Below are 25513 nucleotides of genomic sequence, written 5' to 3'. Positions count from 1 at the left end.
CTTAGAGTGCGGCACCATATCGAAGGACTTGCGAAAGTCTAAGAAAGCGGCGTGAGTCTGATGATTATTGTCCGCGTGGACAAAGATGTCGTGAACTAAACTGGCTACTTGAGTTTCACACGAAAAGAGCTTTCGAAACCCGTGCTGCGAGGGATAGAAGAAGCATTTTTCTTCAAGGTACTTATAACTACGTTGGAGTATGCGTTCGAGAGTTCGAGAAGCTTTCGCGTGGAGGTCCACGCTTCCTCAGGTAAGACCTGATGAAGCGTGTACCTCCACGCGAAAGCTTCTACAAATTAAACTTAAACAAAAATCTTCAGTGTCGGTTTCTGTATTTTGTTTATGTGATCTACAGGACTTGACCTCCCCTCTTCGTATACACTTCCACTACATGTTATAAGAGTGGTTTAAACCACCTCGCAGAAGTTGCAGATGTTGTTCATCAACTTTATTTTGAGATGGACAGGGAGTTTCATTGCATGGGGCAATAGACGATTTCAGAAATTCCACGGATGGCCCACCAGAGAGCGCCGTGTTGCGAAAGCCCCGCTGCACCTTGGGATTTAGTTTTCATGAGTCAGAGAAGAGCGCAGACGGTTTCGGTTTTCTCTCTCCTTTACCTTCGAGCAACAGGCAGACGAGCACGAATGTAAACCATTTCCCACGACGCATTGCGCGATGCGCGTGACTTGGGCGACGGAGGGCCCCCGTGCGGGGCAAAAGGGCAATATCTGAAATCGCCTATACTCTATCCCAGTGCCGTGTATGCCAAAGGGAGTCTGGCCATTAATGGGACCTGTATATACCTGGAGCTCCACCCACTTTTTGAGCTCTCTGGCCAATCACGAGGCAAAATACAGTTCGCTATTAATCCCAGGCTATCCAAGCTATAAATTATCTGTATTCACTGGGTGGCGACATTTTCAGGAAACTGGATTGGATTGGATTGAATAGGATATTCCCTGACGACCAAGCAACATAATGGATTTTGCGTCCACTTTTAACGGCGCCATCTGGATGGAGAGGGGCATGTCGTGAAGACGCAGAATAGCAGAAGGCTGACGTAGCAGAAGCAGAAGTGCATGCTAGCAGAATTGATTGGCCGGTAAAACAGCTAGTTGGAAGTTGGAACAGACTGCCTGTATTATACGTATTTTAACTATAAACCATAATATGATTGAATCGAGAATGGGCAAAGGTGCTTACATGAATAAATGTCATAAAATGCAAATTTTTGGCAATCCGTAGCATTTTTCTCGCTATTTGCCCGTGATTGCTCTCGGTACTAGGCCTAACAAGGACAACAAAACATGTCATTTTCAGGCAAACATTGACACTGGAGCGTAATTTAAAGCTGATTTGCAAGATAATTGCAACAGAATCGTCACTTAGGGAATAAAATTGATCTAATTTGCAACAAAAATGGTCAGGAAATCCTCGCTTCGCCGTTCCAAGCTACGCCGCCATTTTCGGGAAAATTTTGGTGTCATGGCGGCCCACATAGAAAACAGCAGCCAATGAAAAACGCTGAATTTAATTGACAGGTCGAGCCTCTTTTTTAGGCTCCTCCTAATGGCCAGACTCCCTTTGGCATACACGGCACTGCTCTACCCCATACCTGCTTGTGGTGTGAGGAAGGAAATAATGTCCCATGGAGTCCAATATTGCCAAAAGAGCTTTGAGAGCAGGCATTCGTGGGCTCGATTTAGCCATAGGCCAAGCAATTTTATCTGAAAATGGCACTTTGAAAAGCTTGGTAGTGTGGGCAATGACACAGAATACACTATGGGTCTTCTACATCACTGCAGTGACAGTATCTGAGAGAGTCAACTTGTCTCAGGTGGTAATGACACTGAGCTGTAAATGCCCCATTGAGTCACAGCCCATGAGTCACAGTGCACCATCTTGGCGAGAACTGTTTTGTGGCATCCAAAAACCAAGCTCTGGGTCAACATTGCTCAGTATAGACGGGAGGAAAATGTCAGTTGTCCATTGACAGGAAGAATATCCATTGATGTGCTGGTGAACGAGATCTGCTGTCTACATGACCAGTAACAGTCCTTTGCTATATTTCACTGTGATTTAATTAAACACCTCCCTCATGTGATGGTGTTCCTGGCACTGTTTTACCTTGCTGAACCACTTTTCGCGGCTCTTGTCAAACATAACAGTAGCGGTTGTTCGTAGGCTGAGGCCAAGGAACGCAAGAGACGTTTACATGATGTTTATACGTGATTACCGTCGTGACAAATGGTCGACACAGCAGTTTTGCGGTACGTTTTATATGTTGCTCATCCTGGACATCTTTCGCTACCTGATTTCCTGTCCAAAACAGCAACGACTGCATCAATGTCACTTCACCCATGAATTCCTTCATGAGTTGCACGCGCGTGTTAGCACACCAAGTCGTTACACGTCTGAAAAATACCTGACGAAATCGGCAGAAGAAACATATGCTTAGAGCTTGCAGTGATTATCCTTTTTATGCAGCACATCCCGCAGCCCAATACGGCTCAGTCGTTACTCCATTTTCTCAAATAGCCTCGTCTTCAGTGGTAGCCGAACGGCCGAGTATTCGTATTCTCCTAGTATTTCTCCTAGTATTCTCCTAGTATTCATACGCGTAGTTATTTACGCCTGTAACTTAATTAAATTAATGAATAATTGATAGATACATGCTGAATACGACACAGAATTGCATGAAGACTCGTTATTCTGGAGTGTGACACTCTTAAACACTGATTTTCTCACGTACAACCATGCTTAACACTGGACTGCATAGACCCATTGTGATTTATTTTGACAGCTTGAATTTCAAAGGATTGGAATTTGAAGGGTGGATTTCTTAGCGTGGATTTCAAAAGTTTTATTATTAAGAGTGGGTAACAGGGTACACCCCATGCATCTGCGGTCGAGTATCTGTCCCGGCGTCTGCTGAGTTTCACGGAGCTTCCCCGTGATAGCGGCTGATGAGGGAAGCTCGCACGGATTCCCTGGTGAGATTCTGTGTGGGGACCACCCGAATTCCATAGCAAGAGGTGTTCCACATTCCTCCCTATTCTGTGCTGAAGTCCCCCCCCCCCCCCTACCATCGAAACAACTATCAGAATTCAATATGCCTATCGTAATTTCGGACATTTAATAAGACTAACGGTTTAGCGGTCTGATGGGACCATTAGGTCCTAAGGGTCCAATGGCTTGATGGGACCTCCACAATACGAAACGCACGTTTTTTAATAGACGCTCTGCGCTCAAACCTCTTCTGACATTTCTGGACACCATCGGACTTCGATCGTTATTGTGACGGGGCTCGTTATTTTATTCCCCACATTCCCACCAGCAATGGGGTAGAGTATCGCCTGTGGCGATGAACCTCCCCACTCTCCAAAGCCAAAATAAAGTTTTTGTTGTTGTTGAGTATTTCTTCTTCGTTTTTTACAATCTTTTCTCACCAAACATTTTATTTCCTTTTGCTTCTGTTCTTCTATTTATTTATTTTTTGTTTTCCCGACTTTTCGTGCTGAACAACACGCGCGGGTTTTGAAAAACGAACAGAGAAAAATAAAAAAGCTCTCCAGAACCGAAGTCCAAAAAGCAACCTAGAAAGGCAGTGTCGATTTCCTTCCTAAGACATATTAATGGTGCCTTGTTATTACATGTTAGGTTTGTCTGCTCATAGTATGGCGACGTGTTGCACGTGCCGCAGGGTAGGAATGCGGATAAGTTCGACCACCTGGAGTTCTTTTGACATGCGCCGGAAATCTCCGACACAAATGTTTTCCACCCCCACATTGCTACCGTCGTCGGCCGGGTTTAAACCCCTGATCTTGAGCTCAACAAGCCAACACGTTACCGACTGAGCTACCGAGGAGTGCTGCTTCCTAACACAGATAGCACGGATACCATATCTTGCTTTTCGTCCGAGCTTCGGTGGTTCCGAGAATCCTGTTTGCAGCCTCAGACAAATAGAAGAGTAAGGGCTATAAATTTATTTCATTTACTCACACATGCAACACTGAAGTAAGGAATTGCTTCGGGTATTAACCCAAGACCAACGCAACGTTTGTGTTTCTTATTGCTTCAGGTTTGAGACATGCCGTATGTTCACCGAAAGTCTAACTTCCGCTGTGCAATCGCGCGTTTCTTTCTTTCTCGCATCATATGCTCCATTCCGTCAGGGAATCCGGAGAAATCGAAAAATTTTTTAAACTGCCGACACGCGACATCCGACGGGTATACGGCCAGGGACGTCCATCTATGAAGCTTCCAATCGTTTTATGAACGCTTATACTAATGACCAATGGCACGTTACTGTTGTACTGCGTGCGTCGAGCGATGCTCGATAGTCCTTACACGGTGGCGCGGTAGCACCTCCAGTTTCTGACCGCTCATCTGACAGTTTTACGGGAGTCACGTACATATCACGAACCAAGTTCAACTGAATCCTAAATCAATACTGGAATATTCCGAGTCGCAATAAATCAGACGGCATTAACCATTAGCAGCCTGAAAGTCGACAGTCGACAGTGTCGGACCGACAGGACAGTGCGAGCTGCCATATTGAATGCTGTAAGAATGTCGGCTGGTTCGTTGTTCATTTCTTATAATCGCTACAACTCCTATGCAGGGAAACACTAAAGGACAAGACTAGGACAGGACAGGATGCGGTTTGCGTCTTGTCTTCTGTAGTCCTGTCCTTTAGCGTTCCCTCGCATTGAGGGTTTTGGCGATTTTTAGCTATTCGATATCTCTGATGTCCCATTAGGGGCTCCTGATGAGCCGTCATCTGTCGGACCGCCAAGCCTAGCTGACGGACCATTGGGTTCTCCTGTGAGCACACCACTTGGACTGTTACATACTCTTTGTCGGGCCACCAGAGGCGCTGTGGTAACGTCGGGCCTTCTTGTGGGGCCATTAAGCCCACCTGACGTAGTGTGGTTCAGCATTTGTCGGGCCATTAACAGTCCTGTCGGACCACTAGGAGTTGCTAATGGACCGTCAAGCTAGCTTGATGGTTCATCAAAATATTCTGATGGCCCGTTAGAATTCCTCGTGGAATTTTGCCGGATGTTTCGCCCGCCCTCCTCGTCGCGCTTTCTCTTCCCCTTTACATGCACCTTTACCCATCACTTTGGTTCAAGGAGCGATACAGCTTGTATTACAATGCAGCCATTGTGTTTCGGTATCGATTTGCTTGTGTGTATGTATGTAGCGAGATGCCAACAAAGTTAAAAGATGTCATGGAGGATTTCAAATGAGATGCTGAGATACTTGCGGTAACCCGTTTCATGATGTCAATATGACACCTGCAACAGGTGGTCCGTTCCACGCCAATTAAATGATCCAATGGACCCCCGAACTCCCGACAGTTCGGTTCCGAAAAAAATATTCTGGATCCCCTGCTTGACCAGTAGGCGTTTCCTCAAGTCCCACTGAAAAATATTGCACCGCTGTCAATCTACGCAGGGTCAAATTTTACGAGGAACACGAAAATCCGCCCTCTTGACTTCCTATTACTATAGGAAGTCAAGAGGGCGGAGTTTTCTATCTGGGAAACGGTTTATGGCATAGAATGAGGTAACGATGTCCCAACTATGTGCCAAAAGCCATTTCGTTTTCGATTTTCGAGTTTTCATCCATGAAAGGGGCTCATGTTGCGCCGCTATTTCTTAAGTTTGCAATTTCTTTTAAATATTTTGCAGACAAGGAGGAAAGCCAGGAAAATTTGACCGTAGTGACGCCCTACAAAAATAATCATGTTTGAAGGAAGCCGCACGATAGATTTTGCTACATTAAAGGGCTCTAAAGGGGTTGGTGTTTGTTGGTCTCATAGGCTACTGGAGGCAGATATATTCCGTCAAAGCTAATTATTTCGAATACACTCGGAATGCAATGTACGAAGAATAACAACTGCGCGCTATTTCGCGATGCGCGCTGATTGTGAGATGTGTGTAAATGAGGAGTTTCACGTCAAAATGACGAATAGATACGTCGTAATGACGAAATGTCCCACCTGTCAATGAAGATAACGTACGGGATTTTCCCAAACATTGTCTCACTTGAAACCGCATTGCTTGTCTGGAATGGCATTGTGGAACGTACAATACAAGAGATGGACTTTATAATTACACAACGTCGCAATTATTACCGTCCCAGCACTGCTCTAGCTTCTGTTGCGCACGCATCTGCGATCTGATCCATACTGCTTCGCTCGCAGATGATAGGGCTTGCAGTGACTGTGTGGCCTCGGTTCCGTAAGGCCGGAGTCACACTGGTTATACACGTGCTCCAAACATGCATGAGAACATGTCTTCAAACATGTATGGAGCATGTATAATGCTCGGTCACACTGATTATACAATTCTTGTTTGACAACATCGTTTGGTCCAAACGCGTGTATGATTATACATAGTCTCGAACATATGTTGTTCAAACATCGGTTACACTGGTTATACAACTTGACTGGAGGAACAGTGGGGGTGGCTTAAACCGTGATGTATGGCACACGTCAGTGTCACAGTAACCAACCGAGGACATCGCTATTCAAAATGTACGAAGACGACGAAGACGGGGCTGCACTTGCTGATTTTCGATTGTTTCATGCTCCATGTGCGCAGGCAAAGAGGTCGCCATTTTGAACGTACGTGCAACACAATGTCGCGAACACTGACTTACAACTTACTCGTGTAAAATAACTCACGCGCATCACGATGTTGTTGACACTGACTCGTGCGAACGAAAACTGTCGTGGCGAATACGCCCGTTTATCCAACTTGCCCATCACCGTTTTTCGGCAGTGCCCAAATACATCATCGTGTGTTTGACAACATGTTGTCAAACATAGTCAGAGCGCTTGCTTGTATGACGGCACGGTCACACTGGTTATACACACGTGTCTTAAAACATGTTTTGGCGGTGTATCAGCAGTGTGACCAGTACTGTATGATCATACATGTTTAAGGGATGTTTGTTATGCCCGTTCGTCATACATGTTTAAGGGATGTTCGTGTATAATGTACAATGTATAACCAGTGTGACTCCGGCCTAAAGTTTCGTTTTTCCAGCGTTGGCTATAATTTGTGTGTTTGATCACGTAGATGCGCTGAGGCTCCGTTCACACGGGGAAACTTGCCGCGTTGGCACATAGCAACTCGGTAGCTCCACCCACAAGCAACCTTACGCCAATCGGATAATGAGGGTTCGAATCCACCTGATGGTGTATTTTATTTAGCTGCTGTTTACCAAATCTAAGTCAGTTTATTACGCCAAAAGATCACCATTATCTTAATACGACAACTACTACTACTACTTTATTTTGAGATGATGAATGGGGCGCTTCATCGGCAGGAGCAATACTATGCGCCATTGCTGCTGGTCATGTGAGGAATGAAATAATGAGCCCCTTCACAATAGCATTTTTTTCTTTTTCTTTTCAGCAAACTAAAGGTCTAACCGCGGGCCATGTCGTGGCAAAATGTAAATGAAACCAAAAGAACTCTTCGAGAAAGGGTCGCAAACGCGCAAAATCCTTGTGTGTGTGTTTTTTTTTTTCTTTTCTAGTAACGAGGGACATCTACAGCCAGAGAAATGGCACGTTGGAGTTGGAACAAAATTGCGCGCTAGAACATGTCCGCCATGTTTTATATCACTCTGCGTTGCACCTGCGCGCCAAAATTCACGGTTGGCCTGCCGGCATAGTCGTATACTAAAGCACAAAAAAAAAATAAAAAAAAATTAAAGCTCAGGAGACATGCCCATGCAGAAACAGGAAAAGTGAAACACTCGAATCCAGGGCCGGGTTTTGTCGATTTCGTTTTTCCGCTGTTCATTTTCACAATGAGCTTCGAAATATAAAATCCAGAAAGTCACCGGGACCTTCCTGCCTGATCAGCCAGTGAAAGTGAAATCGACCAGTGCATCTTTCATTAGTATAGTGCCTACTTTTTGTGGTGACGTCACCACAAAAATTAGGCACTATATACTAATGAAAGATCGCCACATATACCAGACCAGACAGGTACCAGGCCACAGGTACCAGATCGCCCCAGGCGCATTAAAGTTGCAAAGAAAGGAAGATAAGTTTGTACCACAAAGTTAGAAACACGACCCACAGCTGGAGCCCGACCCAAGCATAAAGCGCATGACCAAAACGATTACCAGCTGTAAAAACCATTAGACTACTGTTTCCGAGAGTTTGACACCAGGATCGTGTACCACACTCGTGTGTGGATGGAATGTCAATACCATTTGAACACATGAGTCAGTTTTAGCCCTCGAATAGGGTGCCCTCCTTCCAGAGCATCAAACCTAATTTTTTTTCCGGTTCAGTTCGGGTTCGGGTTCAAGCATAATGGTTCGGTTCCGGTAGAGTTCCAGAAGGATGCACATATCCGTTCTGAACCGCTTCGAGGTGCTCTAAACCGGCTCCGAACCGGTTCATGGCACAAGGTATATGCCCTAAAATAAGCGATAGGAAACTTCCGGAAACTTTATTTCTCTTCGCATATCCTAGCTAGCCGTAGGCTGGCCGCAAAGCTGTGACGAGAACGCTTGTCCACAGGAAAACGAAACTATTGATCGCGGTTGTCCGACGTCGTCTCCATCGATGCAGGCATCCAGCTATGCATTTCCGCTTGTATTCCGCGGCACTGGAGATACCGGAGTCGACCAACCTGGAGGTGTATGACCTGTAAGTGCATTCGTATCATCGACCGGTCCCCCTAGCTTTGCAAGCACCGGGGCGTCGTGTCCTGTCCTTTCCTACGAGCGAGACCGCTGGCTGGCAAGACCCTTGGCCTTGCTGCGGTGTTCGCACCCGCGTGGCAGTGTACGGTCCATCTCTGTCCGGGGAGGTGGACAGCATCGCCTGGTGAGGTTTGGGCAGCCCAGAGCATGTCACAACACGTTGTCCCATCACGCAGTACCGATGTGTTCGTCAGGCCTGCCGACACGCTTTCATGCGCGCGACGACTCTGTAGTATGTCGAATACACAAAAAAGTTTTCTGGCGCTTATGGAAAAGTACCTTTTCACATTTTTGACATTCTATTTCAAGCAGCTGCCGTTCTTCGTCGACCGCATCATTTCGAAAATTGGTCTACGAACCGTACAACTTTGTACAAAGTACAAAGTATTAGCGAAATACTAGGGCGGAGCTTTCCTTTTGCCCGCAAAGTATTAAGAAAATCGCAAACATATAGGAAACAGCGGCGCGACATGAGCCCCATTGACGGTGGAAATGTAAAACCTGGAAAACTGTCCGTCCGTGTCCGTCCGTGTCTTCTGTGCTCTCCATCCTGTCGCGTTTTAACCAACCTGTTCTACGCCTTCTACAGCTTTTGGCACATAGTTCGGACATCATCACCTGACTCTATGCCAAACATCTTCCCAGCTGGAGAAGATAGCCCTCTGGACTTCCTCCTTCGTATTACTATTTTCGTGTTCCCCGTAAACTTTGATCTTGCGTAAATCGAGAGCCGTTCAACATTTTCCAGTAGGACTTCGGGAAATGCCTACCGATAGCACAGGGTACCAAGGATAATTTTTGATAATCGAACTGACTGGGGATTGGATCATATGTCATGGATTGACCCTGGTGCTATGATTACTCTAGGGGGTGTAAAATTTACTCCTTAAGGGAGTGCTGTTACTTCCCTGAAAAAGTTTTGCCACTGGCAGGTTGGTTCTTTTTTGAGAGAGAGAGTACGCGAGATGTCTTCCTAGGACTCTACTGCGTTGTTACCTTGAAACACCGTTCATTTCTCTTCTCTCAGTATACTGCCATTTTTGTCAAGTATTGCAGCGTTATATTGATAGCTTTCTTTCATTTGAGTCAGTTTCACGATAAAATAAGAAGGCACGTAGATGTAGCGTAAGAGGTAAGGGAGTAATCTACGTCATATACGTCATATTTCGTTTATGGGGAATATGGTTTTTATTCTGTGCCCTATTTAAAGCTCAATTGAAAAAGCTTCGTCCATCACATCATGCCCAAGGTTCGCGGAGAAAAACTTAGAGCGTGCTTCGCCTGCATTACACCCATAGAAGCAATGCATAAGAAACGTATAATTTCATTTTGTCGGAAAACTTCGACACTTTTCACTGGTTCCACACTGGATGCTGTAAGATCTATATACAAGAAATTATGCCGAAAAAGAATTATCCGTATGTCTATAAAGGCTTTTGTTCCCCCGGCGTTTGAAATCTTACACATTGTACTCAATGGGACAGAAGTAGAATTCGCGCTCCATCGTGATTTCACAGTCTTATACCTCAAAAGCTATCCGCTTTAGGTAATTTTCCACTGCATTCGAACGGCTGCGTTCAGTGTGTTTTGACCACACCAACTCAGCGCATGCGCAGATGGCGCCTCTTGTTTGTAAACAGTAAAATGGTTTATACGTTTTGAACGAATGAAGAGATCACTTCTTTCCGTGCGCGTCTGTGCTGCTGTCGGGCTTCAAGCGCGCTTTTTTGAAACCGGGGAAAGAGGAAAGAAAAAGAACTGAGAGGAGGTACATAATCACAGATAAGAGAATCGAGGATCCCCTTCACCCTCTACAACTCAGTCATTGACAGTTTTGCTATAGTCCCTATGCAGTTAAAAGGATCACTAATTAATTTCAGTTAACGAATTAATAAATTAACGAGAAACAAAAATAGACTGAGTATCTCTGGACCCTTACTAACATTACGCACTAAGTCTCCTTCAAGGCAATGCACCATTTTTATAATCAAAGAATTTACTCATTTTAAATGAAACACCCTGCAATAATAGCGAAAACAAAGTGTCCGAGGTATGATGGCATTGAGAATCCCATTTGTCCCAGCGATACTCGTCTAAAAGGAAGTCTGGCATTTGAAAGCGTTGAAACTGTTTGAAGAATCCTAATCAAGCTCGTCACGCAGTGAACGTTATCATCAATCAAAAGGAAGTGACCCGTGACAAGTGTTCGCTCTCTCCTGTCCTCCTCCTTCCTCTCGGGTTTCATGCCTCCTATCACCTATACACGCGTACAAACGTAAAGTTGCCTTACTTACAGAACACGTACTATTAGACTAAGCGCACTTTAGGGAAACGTGTCCGCGAATCTTGGGCATATGCTGGCCGTTACAAGCAGGATAGGTTATTCCTGGACCGTGAGACTTTTTCGCATTACTGTGCGTGTAAACTTGAAATGAGCTGCCGTGTAGGATAATTTCCGAGACATCGTCGATCTGCAGAGTGACGCAGTGGAAGTGCAGAGGGTTCATAACCCGCGTGTCGAAAACCCAAGGAGACCACGCCTTGGTTACTCAATTGTTCGAAAACGAAAGTTCAATCATCGTTAGGTCGCTTTCGCGTAACGTGAGTAGGTGTTCAGAAGATCCCCGGATGTCCAGGGTTGATCTGTAGAGGCGAGGGCACGAGAAGAGGAGTCGGTTGGGAAGGATAGGAGGGAGAACTTGGTGACGAAGTGACGAAGCTTTGGAGCAGATGAGATTTCAGCCAAAAGAGCGTTGTACGTCAAGTAATTTTGGGATACGAATTTGTACAAACATCCGTGGAACGTATCTCGTAAACCGACAATTTCTGCTCCAACAGACAGTCCAGCGTGTAAGGCAGGTGCGCAGCTGGTCGCATGTAACTCGAGCAACATGAATTACGCCTTCTACAGCAGCCCCAAGGCCGGCCACTGCATTGTCCACTGGGTGTTGAATCCTGGTTGCCTTCAAGGAAGCAACCGCTTTTCAAGTATTGCGGAATGTGAAGCCAGTTGTATAAGTAAGTATCTGAGCTCCCCATCTTTCATTTAGTTAAGTATCGTATTATCTATGCGGTGTGTACCTCGAGCTCATGGGTGGATGACATTATTTTCTTTTCCAAAAGTAGTTTCGTGTAAAGCAACAGTCCGGATCCAACAAAAAGTTATGGAAACGAACCCTGGCACGTGCTTTCTTGCGATGCTTAGAGTCGTGAAAAATATTGCAATTAAGTGCGACAATGCGACGCTCTTACGAATTCCTTCAGGGTGTTGTTTGTCCCAACCCGAGGCTTTGGCAGTGTACTCTGTATCATGTAGCTAACCCAGTCAACACAACGTTGTAAATTCAACATAGAAAACACGTTGAAAATCAACCATATGAAGGACTAATCAATGATGAGAGCCAACATTGATTCAACCTAGCTTGCAAATGTCGCCGCGAAAACACGTTATATTAACACCGACCGATCAACGCATGTTCAGCGTGTACGAACATTAATACGACGTATACAAATGTTCACGAAGTGGAAAAATAACATCGAGCATTTTCGCCATGTTTTTTTTTTTTCAACTCTTCCACCACACGCCATTTACTTTGACTCCTGCTTTTCTTTCTCTTTTTTTTTCTTGTGTGTGTGTCCCGGACTTTCCATGACGCATAAAACGTTTTCAAAGAGAGCGAGAGAAATACAGAGAAGCTCCCAGGACACCCAAGTCCACAACACTCAGAAAAGCCATCGGCATTTCCTTCCTGAGGGAAAACGTATACACTATATATTGCTTGTCTTGGGAAACTCCGCAAATGCGAGTGTCCTGTTCTTCTGTGAATCAAGTCGAAAGGTGACGTGTCTGCTTCTAGTTTAATTACCCAGATAAACACGGAAGCGAGGAATTGCTTGGAGTATGATTTGAGCATGAAAATGGTGTCTCTGTTTCTTACTATGGTTATTGAGCTGGTTCATAGAAAGTTAAGTGCTGCTTAAGTGCATGCGCAGTGCTGCACAATCGCGCGAGTCTATCTTTCGAAATGAATGCCATGTTTCATGTACTTGTCGCATTCTGCCAGCCTTTGAGTAGAAAGTTACTCACATAATTCACGTTAAAACAACGTGCGAAAAATGCTGTATTTTTACGTGTGGTAAACCAATGCGGCTCCCGCGTATACACATTGCATGCGAAATCACGAAGTTAACCTTGTACAGAAACAACGTTATTTATTTCACGTTTGAGATTACGTTAATTCCTTCGTAAGTATCAACGCTCTCATAAAACGTGTGCCATTCCACTGCTGGTATATGAGTGCTGAATCTGCGTTGTATATACTAATATTACAGCTCGCCCGTTGAATTTTCCACGTACAATCTGCGTGAAATCGATGTTCCTACGTCGCGTGTCACATAGTACAAGGCAGGGTTGCGGAGTTGCCACTCCGGGGTTGGAATGATTCCGGAATCATTCCAGATTTATCAGAGCCCGGAATGGAATTGGAATGGCGAAAACTGTCCTGGGAATGGAAATAGGCATGTTTTCGCAGGCGGAATGGAATTGGAATGTAAATAGTCTGGGTGCTACACGGTCAAGGGCGATGGTTTGGTTTGGTTTTAAGAAAAAATTAAATGGAGATTTTGGCTTGCCTAGTGTGAAGCCCGCAACACCACATCACTTGCACGAGTTACTTTAGTGGAAAGCTCGTGTAATGATTATGCCAATGAAGAGGAGGAGGAAGAGGAGGGCGAAATAACCTTGTCTTTTTCCGTGCTGCGTAACGTCAATCTCTATAGCACTGCTGGGCTAGCTAGTACGGTTACCGGTCCTAGTTCTTTTATTGGTGGAATTAAAGGAATGCAATGGGATTGCCAAGCCATTCCAGGAGTGGGAATTGACCATACCTTTTCATTCCGAGGAATTGAAAGGAATGGAATTATCACAAATCTTCATTCCTCGGAATGGAATTGGAATGGAATGGGTGATCCCATTCCGCAACCCTGGTACAAGCATACTCAACGTGGATTTTACATTCTACCAACCATCTATATTGACCGGGTAAGCAGCCTATAGTCGCATTGGATATTTTTAATGCGAGGTTGGTCTCCTTGGTCATTTGGAATTGTCACGTACAGGTCCCGACAAAAGTTTACGGAACACGCGAGCGGTGTATTTTCTCCTCGGTACGACACCTTAGCGGCAAGCGGAAGCTGGCGAAATCAGTCCTCATTGGCGAAATCAGGCGAATGAGGGGTGGACGACTGTGCTCTTAGCGACACACAGCGGTAGTTTCGGTATGATTACTGTTGTATGTGCCCGCGAAGTGAGTTGGATTTAACTGTTGTGCTCGTCAGCAACTCGTGACTCACTTCAGTTGTTTATCAATCAATCAGTTATCAATGTCAGCGTCAATTGTTTATCAGCTCGTCACGCGTCATCCACAATAAAGCAACTGTTTACAAGATACCTTTCTTTCTGTTGTCTACGTATCATGGCTTTCCAATAAAAGCAATACACAGCAATAATGTGCTGCCACCATGATTCATCCTTGTTTTCACGATGATAGCGGCGAGCTCCCTGTCTCAACAATCGTTGAATCACGTGTTGCTGGCGAGCACAACAGTAAAATCCAACTCACTTTGCGGGCACATGCAACAGTAATCATACCGAAACTACCGCTGTGTGTCGCTAAGAGCGCAGTCGTCCACCCAGGCAGTGAACTGGCCTGATTTCGCCAGCTTCCGCTTGCCGCTAGGGTGTCGTACCGAGGAGAAAATACGCCGCTCGCGTGCTCCGTAAACTTTTGTCGGGACCTGTACTTAACCCACCCCGCAGGTTACATGCTACACTACCATATGTACACACAATGGAGAGACCATGGCCGACTACAGCATCCATGTTCATATACAATGCTCAAGGGGGCTGTGAAGGTGCTTGAATGGCAAAAACTAATTTGTATAGCTCATTACTCTCATCTTGCCCCACCTGATGTCTCGTCTTGCCCTGAGGGTTGGGGCAAGATGAGACATTCTGCATTGTTGAATTTTTCTTCTTCTGTGTTTATAGAAACGGTTACATTAAACCGGTTTAGAACCGGTCACATCCGTTCTGATTTACAGTTCAGAAGCTCTAGACCTCTCGCAATGTGCCTATGGCTAGTTTTCTTAAAAAACACGAAAACAATTCCAGATTCAATTGCAAATTTGTCTCATCGTGCCCCACATTCCCCTACCTGTAGCTTTACATTAAAAACCGGTATCGATATCGGTATTGTCGCTACTTTTTGCTTAAGTAACGAGTATCGGTATTACATTTCTAGTGTTCATAGACCGCTGATAACGTCAAGGGGAAGCTACATTGTCTACAGGAACAACTCACCAGTGGTAGAAGTGCAAGGGTGCAGGAGAGCTGGCATTGTAAAACGACGATAAAAAACCGGAGACACAGAACAGAAAAAAGACAACATGACACGTTCTCAGACATAGCAACACTCCCGATAACCTCCTGATGGATGGAAAGAGGGAGGGGGGGGGGGACACTAACGCAATTGCCTCGTGACTTATACCCCTGTCAGACGGCATGCTCGAAGGACTTCGGGGAATTTTCATTTGCAAAAAATGACCTCTGACAACGGTGTCAGTCGGCAGCTCAAAGGACCTTTCTAAGAAATGACCATCAACGCGAAAGGAGGCCCCCAACGACATTTGAGGAGCAGAAAGGAGCAATCTCGACAACAGTGTTATGCCATTGTACCCTCGCTACCTTTGCAGCTGAATGTAGGAAAACCTATAAAATGCGGATAATGGAGTGAAACTGTGTACACGTATATCGATCCTATTTAGAGAAGTGCATATGGCTTCTGCATCTTGATTTGTGGTGCACAGACTAACTTCAAATTTCCACAGCAGACAGGGAAAACGAAACCGAAAAAGGGAGCCGGTGAGGGCAGTCAGTTGAGGAACACTCCTTTCCCGCCTGTCTGGCAGGCGCCCCCGAACAAAGGTCATTTGAGAGGCTGAAGGCCATTTCTCGCAATTGACATTTGAAATGCTGTCTGACTAGGGTATTAATCTCTTTGTACTCAGCTAAGAGTCGCCCAAACGGGTCACGCACCTTTTTCAATACAATGGTCTCTTGGAAAAGCGGGAATCTTTCTTTGAGGTTGTGTCCCCTATTTTGTTGGGCGTATGGTAAATCTGGTGGCAAGCTGTTACTTCCCGTAAACAGTTCTCATTCCAAACTCGTAAGGTCGGGCATCGTAGCTTCGCTCATCCGTTCCGCGTTAAATAAGTCTTGCTGCTATTTTGTTTCAGATAGTCTTCGCCATCAGGTTTACCGCGTAACAAAAGCGGGGTTTGGTCCAGCTTTGTTGCAGTCAAAGTTACTAGAGTGTTTTCTGGGCATAGGTGATGTAAAACCTTGTCGTTCTTAGCAGCCTTCTGCACGAGTTTGCATTCCATATTTCCATGCAGTGTCAAATAACATCCTAGCCGCTGCAAAGAGGTTCAACGTTCAAGTTGTTTTTTCAAATGTTGCGCGTTTGAGCTCTCTAACGCCCTTTCATTCTGCTAAGTCAGTTTGCCGTATTTCTCACAAGACCCCCTTTGTTGAGTGCGCCGTAGGCGTTGTGTATTATATTCCTGTTGCATGTGGTTTTTGCTACGTAGGACAGTCTTGTAGATGCTTAGACATTAGACTCTTAGGGCATAAAAGAAATGCAGACAGCCTTTCAGGAAATTCTGAATTGGTCGAACACTTGAGAGATTGTCACAATTGTTTCCCGCTTTTCCAAGAGACCATTGTATTGAAAAAGGTGCGTGACATGTTTGGGCGACTCTTAAGTGAGTACAAAGAGATTAAGTCACGAGCCAGTTGCGTTGTTGTTCCCTCTGTTTCCCCCTTTCCACCCATCAGGAGGTTATTGGGAGTGTAGGCTGTCATTAAATTGCTTGCTGTGTCTGAGAACGTGTCGTGTTGTCTTTTTTCTGTTCCGTGTCTCCGATTTTTATCGTCGTGTTACCAGTGGATTGGGTGCGGTAGACACGGTACTCCGTGAGCCACGTTGTCAACCGTCCATTAATTATTTTGGTAGCGGTTACAACATTGTGTGTAAGCGATTAGGCCCTCTGGTTCTTTTGTTTCGGAAAATGGGTCCCAACTAACAATGACAGAACGGACTATACATTCGCTGGCAACGCAAAAGACCTCGCACTAGCGATAAGTGAGAACACTCTTAGTGAGAAGGCCCGGAAAGCATCTATCGTTTTGTGTTTCACAGCGTGTCATATGTTGGGATGTCAAGTGAATTTTCTTGTGTGTGCTATAGGTTGAGTTACGTGCGTGTTCGTTTCGTCATTGCCTCGGGGACAGAACAGTAATGACAACAAAGCTTCCAAGAAAGTTTACGTGCAGAGAGATATTTTAACAAGACTGCCGCTCTGCTGTATCTGTCTGATTTAAGTTGATGGGTGTCACTCCTGGTGTCTCTCCCTAGGCAAGAATGAGAGCCGATGTCTGGCGCCTGTATATTCCAGTCCGTGCAAGGAGAGTGAAATCACGGCGAGGCAACATTCGTATTTCTACAGCTCAGAAGGGAACTGCACCAAGTCCAGCGGCGCTTCCTGCCTTGACGGTGTAAACAGGTTTAGCACAGCTCAAATGTGTTTGGACCGATGCGCCAAAGGTAAGAGAGCTAGCTTTGAACTTGAACGAATCGAGAGCAATATTTCGTAGGTTAGTCACGGTGGAACTTGCAACAGGATAATCGAATAGAATGAAATGACGCCGAATACAATGGGACAGACAACTGAGGGGTAATAATGATGAGTAAGTGATTGTCGCCACAAATCTGTTTCTTTGAAGGTTGTTCCCCGCCACAAAATAGGGCCGAAGAGTCGCTAATCTACAAAAACAACAAGGTCCCTATATTTACAGCCTATAAAGATACGTTTGTACAGAGGGTGTCTTCATATTATTCATCATGACCTAGAGGTCACCAACAATCCCCTGGTTCAACCTGCTTGCTATCGCCCTCCGTTATCTATCTTTTTTTTTTCCTTCCAAACAAGTGGACGCCACCATGAGCCAGAATTTCATGATGCTTACATTTACAGTAAAGGTGATTACCTCCAACTGTATCAACATTTTTCTCGGGTGGATTGGTCGCCAGACACAGATTGTGCTGATGTCGATCGGATATCTTTACCGAAGTCATAATTGATGGCATGGACAGGTTCATTCCTAAGTCCTCACCTAAGCCAAGACGTTATCCTTCATGGTTCTCGAAAGAGCTTAAATGCCTTATGCGTAAGGAACTCCACTACCACACTACCACGGTAGGTACAGGGCTACCAATCTTACTTCTTGGTATCAGAAATATTCTATGACTCGACATGATATAAAAAAATCTACAGACGGGATTTGGGGTCATACCACAATTCTGTCGAGAATTCAATGAGTCGCAACCCTATAAGATGTTCTGGAAGGTCATCAAAGATAAGACTTCGCCCGGTCAAGAGTCCTTAAATATAATCAAGGACTGTATCGTTACTTCTGATCCTACTGAAGTCGCCAGAATCTTTGCTGGCTTCTCCGATCTTTTGTATTCTAGAAGTGCCAGTCCACTGGGTAACGCACCTTCTAGTTTATTCTCGCACAGCCCTTCTAATTCCCTCTTGCTTTCATCTTTCGCTGTCGAGTGTCGACATACTCGAAGTACGTAAAGCCATCAGTGAGCTAAAATCGAACTTTTCCACCGGTTTTGACAAAGTAACAAACTTCACTGTCAAAGGATGTGAACCTATTTTTGCACCTATACTGATCGCTATATTTAATAAGCCTTTGCTTTGTGGCATGTTTACTGCACTGTGGAAAAATTCCATTGTCGTCCCGATACACAAGTCGGGTTCCCCAACTACTCCTTCTAACTACAGGCCTATCTCTTTATTATCATGCTTTTCGAATGTCTTTGAAAAAGTGGTTTATTATCATCTCTCCTTATTTGTCAGGCCAATATTAACATTCTCTCAGCATGGTTTCATGTCAGGAAGGTCAGTTGAGTCCAATCATTTCTTCTTTATGTGGGTCAAAGCGTTTCTCTACGCTCACAGATGGATACCATCTATTTCGATACCTCCAAGGCCTTTGATTCAGTCAATCACCGATTATTATTATATAAACTTTCATACTACGGTATTTGCAACTCAATTTGCTCTTGGTTCGACTCCTACCTATCCGGTAGATTTAATCACGTAAGAATCAGTGGTCATTATGCTAGCCCATACCTTATGACATCTGGGGTGCCTCAGGGTTCGACCCTCGGTCCATTATTGTTCAACATTTTGTCAATGACTTACTTTCATGTGTCAGTAAATCCATCACACTTCAATACGCGGATGACTTGAAATTGTTTCGTGATATACGAAGTGTTAGCGATTGTCAATTGGTCCAGGATGACGTTGTGTTTGTCGTGTAGTGGTGCTAGAATAATCTTCTCAACGTGAATGAAATGAAAACGCTCGTTATATGGTTCACTAAACGAATTAATACAATTAATTTTTAGTATTCTATATTATCTTCACCGATTAAACGTGTAGTCTCTGTTCGTGACCTTGGCGTTGTTCTAGAGTCTTCTCTATCGCTCGCCTCCCACCTCGATAATATCAATTTGTTGCCATAAGAAAACTTGGCTTTATCTCGCGGATAACGCAGGATTTTTCCAACCCCTCATGTTTCTTCTTTATATATTTTTCCCTTGTTTTACCACACTTAGAATGTGCATCCTCTTGCTGGAACCCCACTACTGTTACGCGCAGCGAACAGATTGAACGTGTGCAAAGGAGGTTTATCAGAATCTTCTATGACAGATACATCGACATCACCACCTCCTATGAACTATTTGCTTCAAAAATTAGGAATAGTTACTCTCTCTTGTCGGCGGCTGCGCCGTGATTTCATGTTTTTGCACAAACTTCTCCATTCGCGGATTGATTGTCCTGAGCTTCTGTCGTCCATTTCATTTCATGTACCGCCTAGGTCCCTCAGATGTTATCCTACCTTTTATGCCACTATGCATTGCAAACTTAGTCCTTTAGTAAGAATTCTGGTTCAGTTCAACAGCTTCAGTAGTCAACACAGGATCGATATATTTGCTCATACTCGAAATGTTTCTGATCACTCTTATGGAGGTTACTCAGGACCGATTTATTTCATGATTGCTGTTGTTTGCTGTTGTTGCTACTCATTTTTGTATGCCTCAAACTACTGTGTATGCTGCGTATATTGAATATTGTTGTTTGCCTCCTTTTCCTTTTTTTTCCCTTTCGTTGGCATCTTCTTTTCTGGTTTGATTGTTTCTAGTGATTAAGTATGCACTGTTACCCAGGCCTTAACCGGCTGTTAACAGGCACCTAGAAATAAATACCTAAATTGAAATTGAAAAGTATTTGGTGTGCAGTAGAGGTCGCGTGTGGCATTTATCTTCGAAATGTTTCTATGAAAGAGCAAGAGAACAAAGTTAAGCAGAAAACTCGTGCCCTGCGTTCGTTTCTTTTTTTATGTATGTGCGTGTGTGTAATGCGCCGTGAAGTTTTCAGTCTCTTTGATTATCCTCGGCAAAATATTACGACGAATCATATTATGGCGCCTAAACCCGAGAAGTCCGCCCACAGGGAGTTACAACGCGGAATAATGAGCGACAACATGCAGACTGGAGGTGAACGGGAGAGGAGACATTGGTTCAGTGGCCTGGTCGACTGACTGAAGAGGAAAAAAGACGTGGTGCGAACGTCCGCAACGAATATCACGAATGGAGTTTCCACTATGAATGGAACGATATCGATATTCTTAACGATATTATCGATATGTTATGCCTTTATCGAATATATCAATATTCACATCGATATGAATACCGATACCACATTGATATAGATATCGACATGCATGACAGGATATGAAAAAATTAGCGGGTCTATGAGTTCTCTTTTCTCGGTCTCTCTTCCTGTACATTACTGGCACAGCCGTATAGTACAGGACAGACTACCACGAATGACGAACAGTAGAGGTGATGACGTTGCTACAGGAGGTATATAAAACAACAACCTGGCAAGTATTGGAACCCGTGCGCGACATAAAACTTTAGAGCTCTTTTCAAATGATTATTCGCGTACCTGCGTGGGTAAAGCCTTGTGTGGACAACTCTAGGAGTCCAGCACAGATACAAACTGTACCGTTGACAGCAAAAGAAATAGACAGGACAGAAACTTACTGGATAGTGGTCGGACAACGACAGTCCTTCGGAAGAGTTCTCGACAAGCTGCGGGCAACACAAACGTTAGACGGAAACTCCGTCATCCGCGAGTTTAATCTGTACTTTGACCAACACAACGTTTCTCGAGTATGGGCTGACGCTACCGTTCAGCGAAAGCATCCCGTACCTCTATCAGTGGAGCACAGCTACACTGTGCTACCAAACCAGAAGGAGAATCTTCGTCTGTCTTACGCCAGAGTCCGGCACACTGCAGGACAACTAAAGGAAAGGTATTGGATCCAGAGAGGACGACAATCAGTAGAGAAAGCTGTCTGGAACTGTGTGACGTGCCTGACGCAAGTGTGCAAATCAGCTCAGCACCCGTAGCAGATATCAACCATTCAGTGTCACAGGAATAGACTTTGCTGGGTCGCTTTTTCGTCATGAAGTAAACCCGTATGCAGAGTGTCATATTGCGCTATTTACTTCTGCCGTAAAGACAGCGGTTCACATAGAGTTCTTCAGTAATATATTTCAACGGGTGCTCTTTTACGGGCGTTTCGTTGTGAGAAGGGTAATACCGGCAAGCAATATTCGGAGATCGCGGCAAGATTCAAGCGAGCGGCAAAGGACGTAGATCTTATGTGTGACGGCATGTCAAGTGAAACTGTACGAACTTATTTTCTCAATACGATGGAAATTGATGTTCTGAGGCTGGAACACAGAATAAGCGGCAAACACACAAAGCCTCAAGTGCCTAAGAATAAGGAAAGAAGGAAGTCACTGAAAAAGTTAGCCAGCTGTAGGACTCGAATCCACACCTTCTGGATTGCCAGTGAGTGAATGTGTTTGTCCCTTCAAATGACGCACACTTGGAAGTCGTTGGGGAGCTGTTTTAGCTTTGCTCATTTGTTAGAGCCCTGGACCGGCAATCCTGAAGATATGGGTTCGAGTCCTACAGCTGGTTAACCTTTTCAGGAACTTCCTTCTTTCATTGTTTTCTCATCCACAAAATCTATGGATGTACATATTCGACAGAGCTGCCTGGTGGGACGGCTTGAAGAACAGTGAAGACATCACTGCAGACAGCACTCGGTTGCAGCAGCTTAAACTTCGAAGGAGGTCGTGGCGGTCCTAAGCGTGGTAAAAGCGGCAGCGAACTCACGACCGCTACTGTTGATGTACAGCAGTGTGGGAGAGCCAGAGCCATTGTCATTATCGCGTTTCTTGGTCGGACAAAAACTAGCGTGCCTCCGTCTCCAAGCAGCGTGACGCGACGCGGCTATATGGAGGGCCCAAAAGTTCGTTAAAGAAATGCTTATCGCATTGAAAATAATTGTTTCGTCCTAATATTTCCCGGAGGATAATTAAAGAGGCTGAACTCTTGACAGCGCAGTTAGTCACAACTGTGGTATGTAATGATGTCGTGGAAGAAATGTTGTTGTCTGAAGACAAATGAAATCAGTCCAAGCCGGATCTTAAAAAATAGTATATAAGTTGCAATATAATAATAGTAAAGTAATATAAGATAGATGCACCACGTTCGTCCTGTGAGCTTCTCCCTTCGTCTCCGTCATGTCTTGTATTGTTACCTGGAGGATGGGACAAGTTGCAATATACCACATCGTGTTGCAAAGAGCTTCCCATGTTCGTGTATGTAGATACACTATATGTTTTCGTTGTTCGCTCTTGTACATAGAAATTGGTGATGATCTGTTAAATGGGTGTAGAAGATCGCGCTAAAGGGCTTGCGACACTTTGATAGATGTGGTTCTGCTGAATTAAGAAAAGCATTTTCTGCCATAATACGTTTACGTTGAGTTAGGCCGGTGTAATATCTTCATTTCGTATACTTTGAGTGTGACCCGATTACACCATAACGTGGCTACCCCGTCATGCACAGCGGTTGTGGTATGTAATTCTGTATGTTGTGGGATGTAAATATACTTCTCTTTGGGAAGTTCTCTCTTCACAGCCTACTTCACCAGCAGTACGTTCCACTGTGTTCAGGCAGATCATTATTTTGTTTTCGAGCGCAAATCGTATAATATACATCATGTGCGTGCAAGTCCTCACTTCCGACTTTGTCCGTGGGTTCAAAAACAACTGTCTGTCACTTTCTCTGTTGCTTTTTTTTTTTTTTCAGGTGACCCAGCCTGTCGTACGCCAATGATAAACCGGCAGTGCACCTATGATGAGAAACAATTCAAGGCATATTTCGACGCGGAGCGCAACTCCTGCTTCTATTGGACCGTCGCTTGCCTGGAAGGGCAGAACAGACACACTTCGGCTGGAGAGTGCACGAGAGCATGCTTCTCCGACGTTTTCTTGTTGTTCGGATCAGCCCTCCTTGGATGACAAAAGTTTAAATATCACGCTTGAATATATCAAATCCCGTACATTAAACAACGGATAATAAATTAAACGACTATATCACAATAACAAGAGTGTTTTTAATGTTATAGCTCTCAGACACACGCACTTTTGTTCTAGAGTTCCTTGTTCGCTCAACAGGTGTCAGCTACCAGGAAAGAACGGTTGGTCTTGTTGGTCTTGAATGTTACTTTCATTTTGGCTTCTCGTTCACGAAGGACGAGGGTTGTTTCTTTCTTTCTATTTATTTTTTTTTTTTTTCACAAAAAAGCGATGGCGGTGAACCCGCCTGCTTGCCTGCTCCTCTTTCTCGTTGCTGCGCGGTGAACGCCACTAAGTTTTCCACGTGTGTTTCACGCCTGGCAGGGTCCTATCCAAGGAAGATGGGATCTCGCAGAGCTTGAAATTCCCATGCTTGCTTTGTACATGACGAAGCACATAAAGGTTCGACTTCATCAGTCTTATAGATCATTGATATAATTTTCGCATAGTTTGATCATCCATTGCTGGCTCGTTCGATTTCTTCAATTTTTGGTGTGTTTTACTTTTCCGTCGTATTCTCCTGGGACAAATATGTTGTGTGTTAACGGTGCTCTAGGCAAATACGTCAGCGCTGACACTCAGTCTGGTGTCCATCATTATTTATCAGAAGAATCGTCCACCTACAACTTTTGAATAGACACATTATGTATGTAGCTCGCACCACATAACTGGAGGATAGACAGCGTTGATATCCTCAGCGCTACTTTGGACGTCTAACGAAGGGTCTGATTTCTTCATATTAAAAGGAGTGCCCCTAGGGGCTGGCACTTTGAAGGTCACAGGTATCATAAGAGAGCGAATCAAAACGGAAGCACAGCATGGAGCTGCGTGTCATACTTGAGAAGGAACTGCAAAGCCAGTGTACAGGACGATTAATGCTAAGCCGAACAAAACTCATCCCAATATTTATGGATTCGATGATCGATCAAGCAAGACTCAGCCAGATTCATCATCATCAGCTTGCTTTCGCAGGGCGCCTCCGGTCCCGGGAAGAGGGGCCCGATCTTCAACTCGTCGTTATCCCATAACGCGCGTTAAATGCATTAACCCCATGGTTCCTCCTGAAAATCCCATGGGTTATTTATAGCGGTCTTCTTTTTCACATGATGCAAAGAACCCACGTAGTGTCGGACATTCCGCCAACTAGCTACTTTATATTGGGTTCCTTTGTTGGATTCACAACTGTGGCCTCCTTAAAGGGACTATGAACTGATTTTTTTTTCTCATTTTCATCAGAAAGTAAACCTTTTTCTGAGTCCAGATCCAAAATTTTACCTTCATCACGCTAGGAGTATTCTCGGAAGCGAATTTAAACGGAGCGGCGAAGGGAGGACAGCTGGCGCCGCGCCGTGGCGAGCTGCCGAGCGGAGACACAGCGGGCAACTTGACGGGACCACGGCCGGCTCGGCAACACGTGACGTGACGCCGAGCCGAAGGATCCCGCCAGGAGCATGCGCCGTAGGATACCGCGTATGCGTTCATCGGGAGTGGAAATCTCCATGACGGCAGCTTCCGCGCGATGGTCGCAGTCTATCGCAGTCGCATCCTGTGGTTTTCGTCGACATGCCGAGACGATGTTGGATAGTTGGTTACCCCAATTTACGTCAATATTCGCCTGGTATCCAATGTCTCATGCTTCCCAGTGACGAGACGGAGAGCTTTTGATGCCACGAAGCAATCGGACCGCCGGAGTGGAAAAATTATGTGGTGCCATCGACTGCTCGTGTTTTTAGCGGACATTTGCATGATCGAATTTACGAAGGGTACGCTGAATCTCTTCAACGTACTGGATAACGAGCTCAGTGTCGTCTGAATCAATGTGTAGCAACCTGTCCACACCGGGGAAAGAACATCCACCTAAACGGCGCAAAGGTGTGAGTAGTTTTCGTTATTGGGGCTAACAAAGGTCTCTCCGTCCGTGTGGTTCTCATCTGCGTGACTCTGAACCTTGCCGCCGCTTACGGCACAGAGAGAGTAAAAAAAAATAAAATAGAAGTTATCGAATCTAGTCCCTAAACTCATGTGGTGCACTGTTGATAAAAGTACACTTCGTTTAGCATGATCTTAGAAACCATACTTCAACAGAATATTTATGTAATATGTTGAACACACGCATCCGTTCT

The 25513-nt window shown here is 44.9% G+C and overlaps 1 protein-coding gene across 3 annotated transcripts in view; it reads left to right on the top strand.

The window, feature by feature from the left end:
* The window catches only part of LOC135395993 (papilin-like), a 60658-nt gene extending 37250 nt beyond the window's left edge, over window positions 1-23408 (top strand). For all 3 annotated transcript variants that reach the window (XM_064627071.1, XM_064627073.1, XM_064627072.1), the window contains 3 exons: window positions 11584-11763; window positions 17223-17411; window positions 23122-23408. In XM_064627071.1, the coding sequence (XP_064483141.1) occupies window positions 11584-11763; window positions 17223-17411; window positions 23122-23333 (581 nt within the window). In that variant the 3' untranslated portion in view covers window positions 23334-23408. The remainder of the gene's footprint in view (window positions 1-11583; window positions 11764-17222; window positions 17412-23121) is intronic.
* The last annotated feature ends 2105 nt before the right edge of the window (window positions 23409-25513 follow it).

This window comes from Ornithodoros turicata, chromosome 5 (assembly GCF_037126465.1).
Source record: "Ornithodoros turicata isolate Travis chromosome 5, ASM3712646v1, whole genome shotgun sequence".
NCBI classification, from domain to species: domain Eukaryota; kingdom Metazoa; phylum Arthropoda; class Arachnida; order Ixodida; family Argasidae; genus Ornithodoros; species Ornithodoros turicata.
The sequence above is the reverse complement of the archived record's forward strand: the minus strand, read 5'-3'. Positions and strand labels throughout refer to the sequence as shown.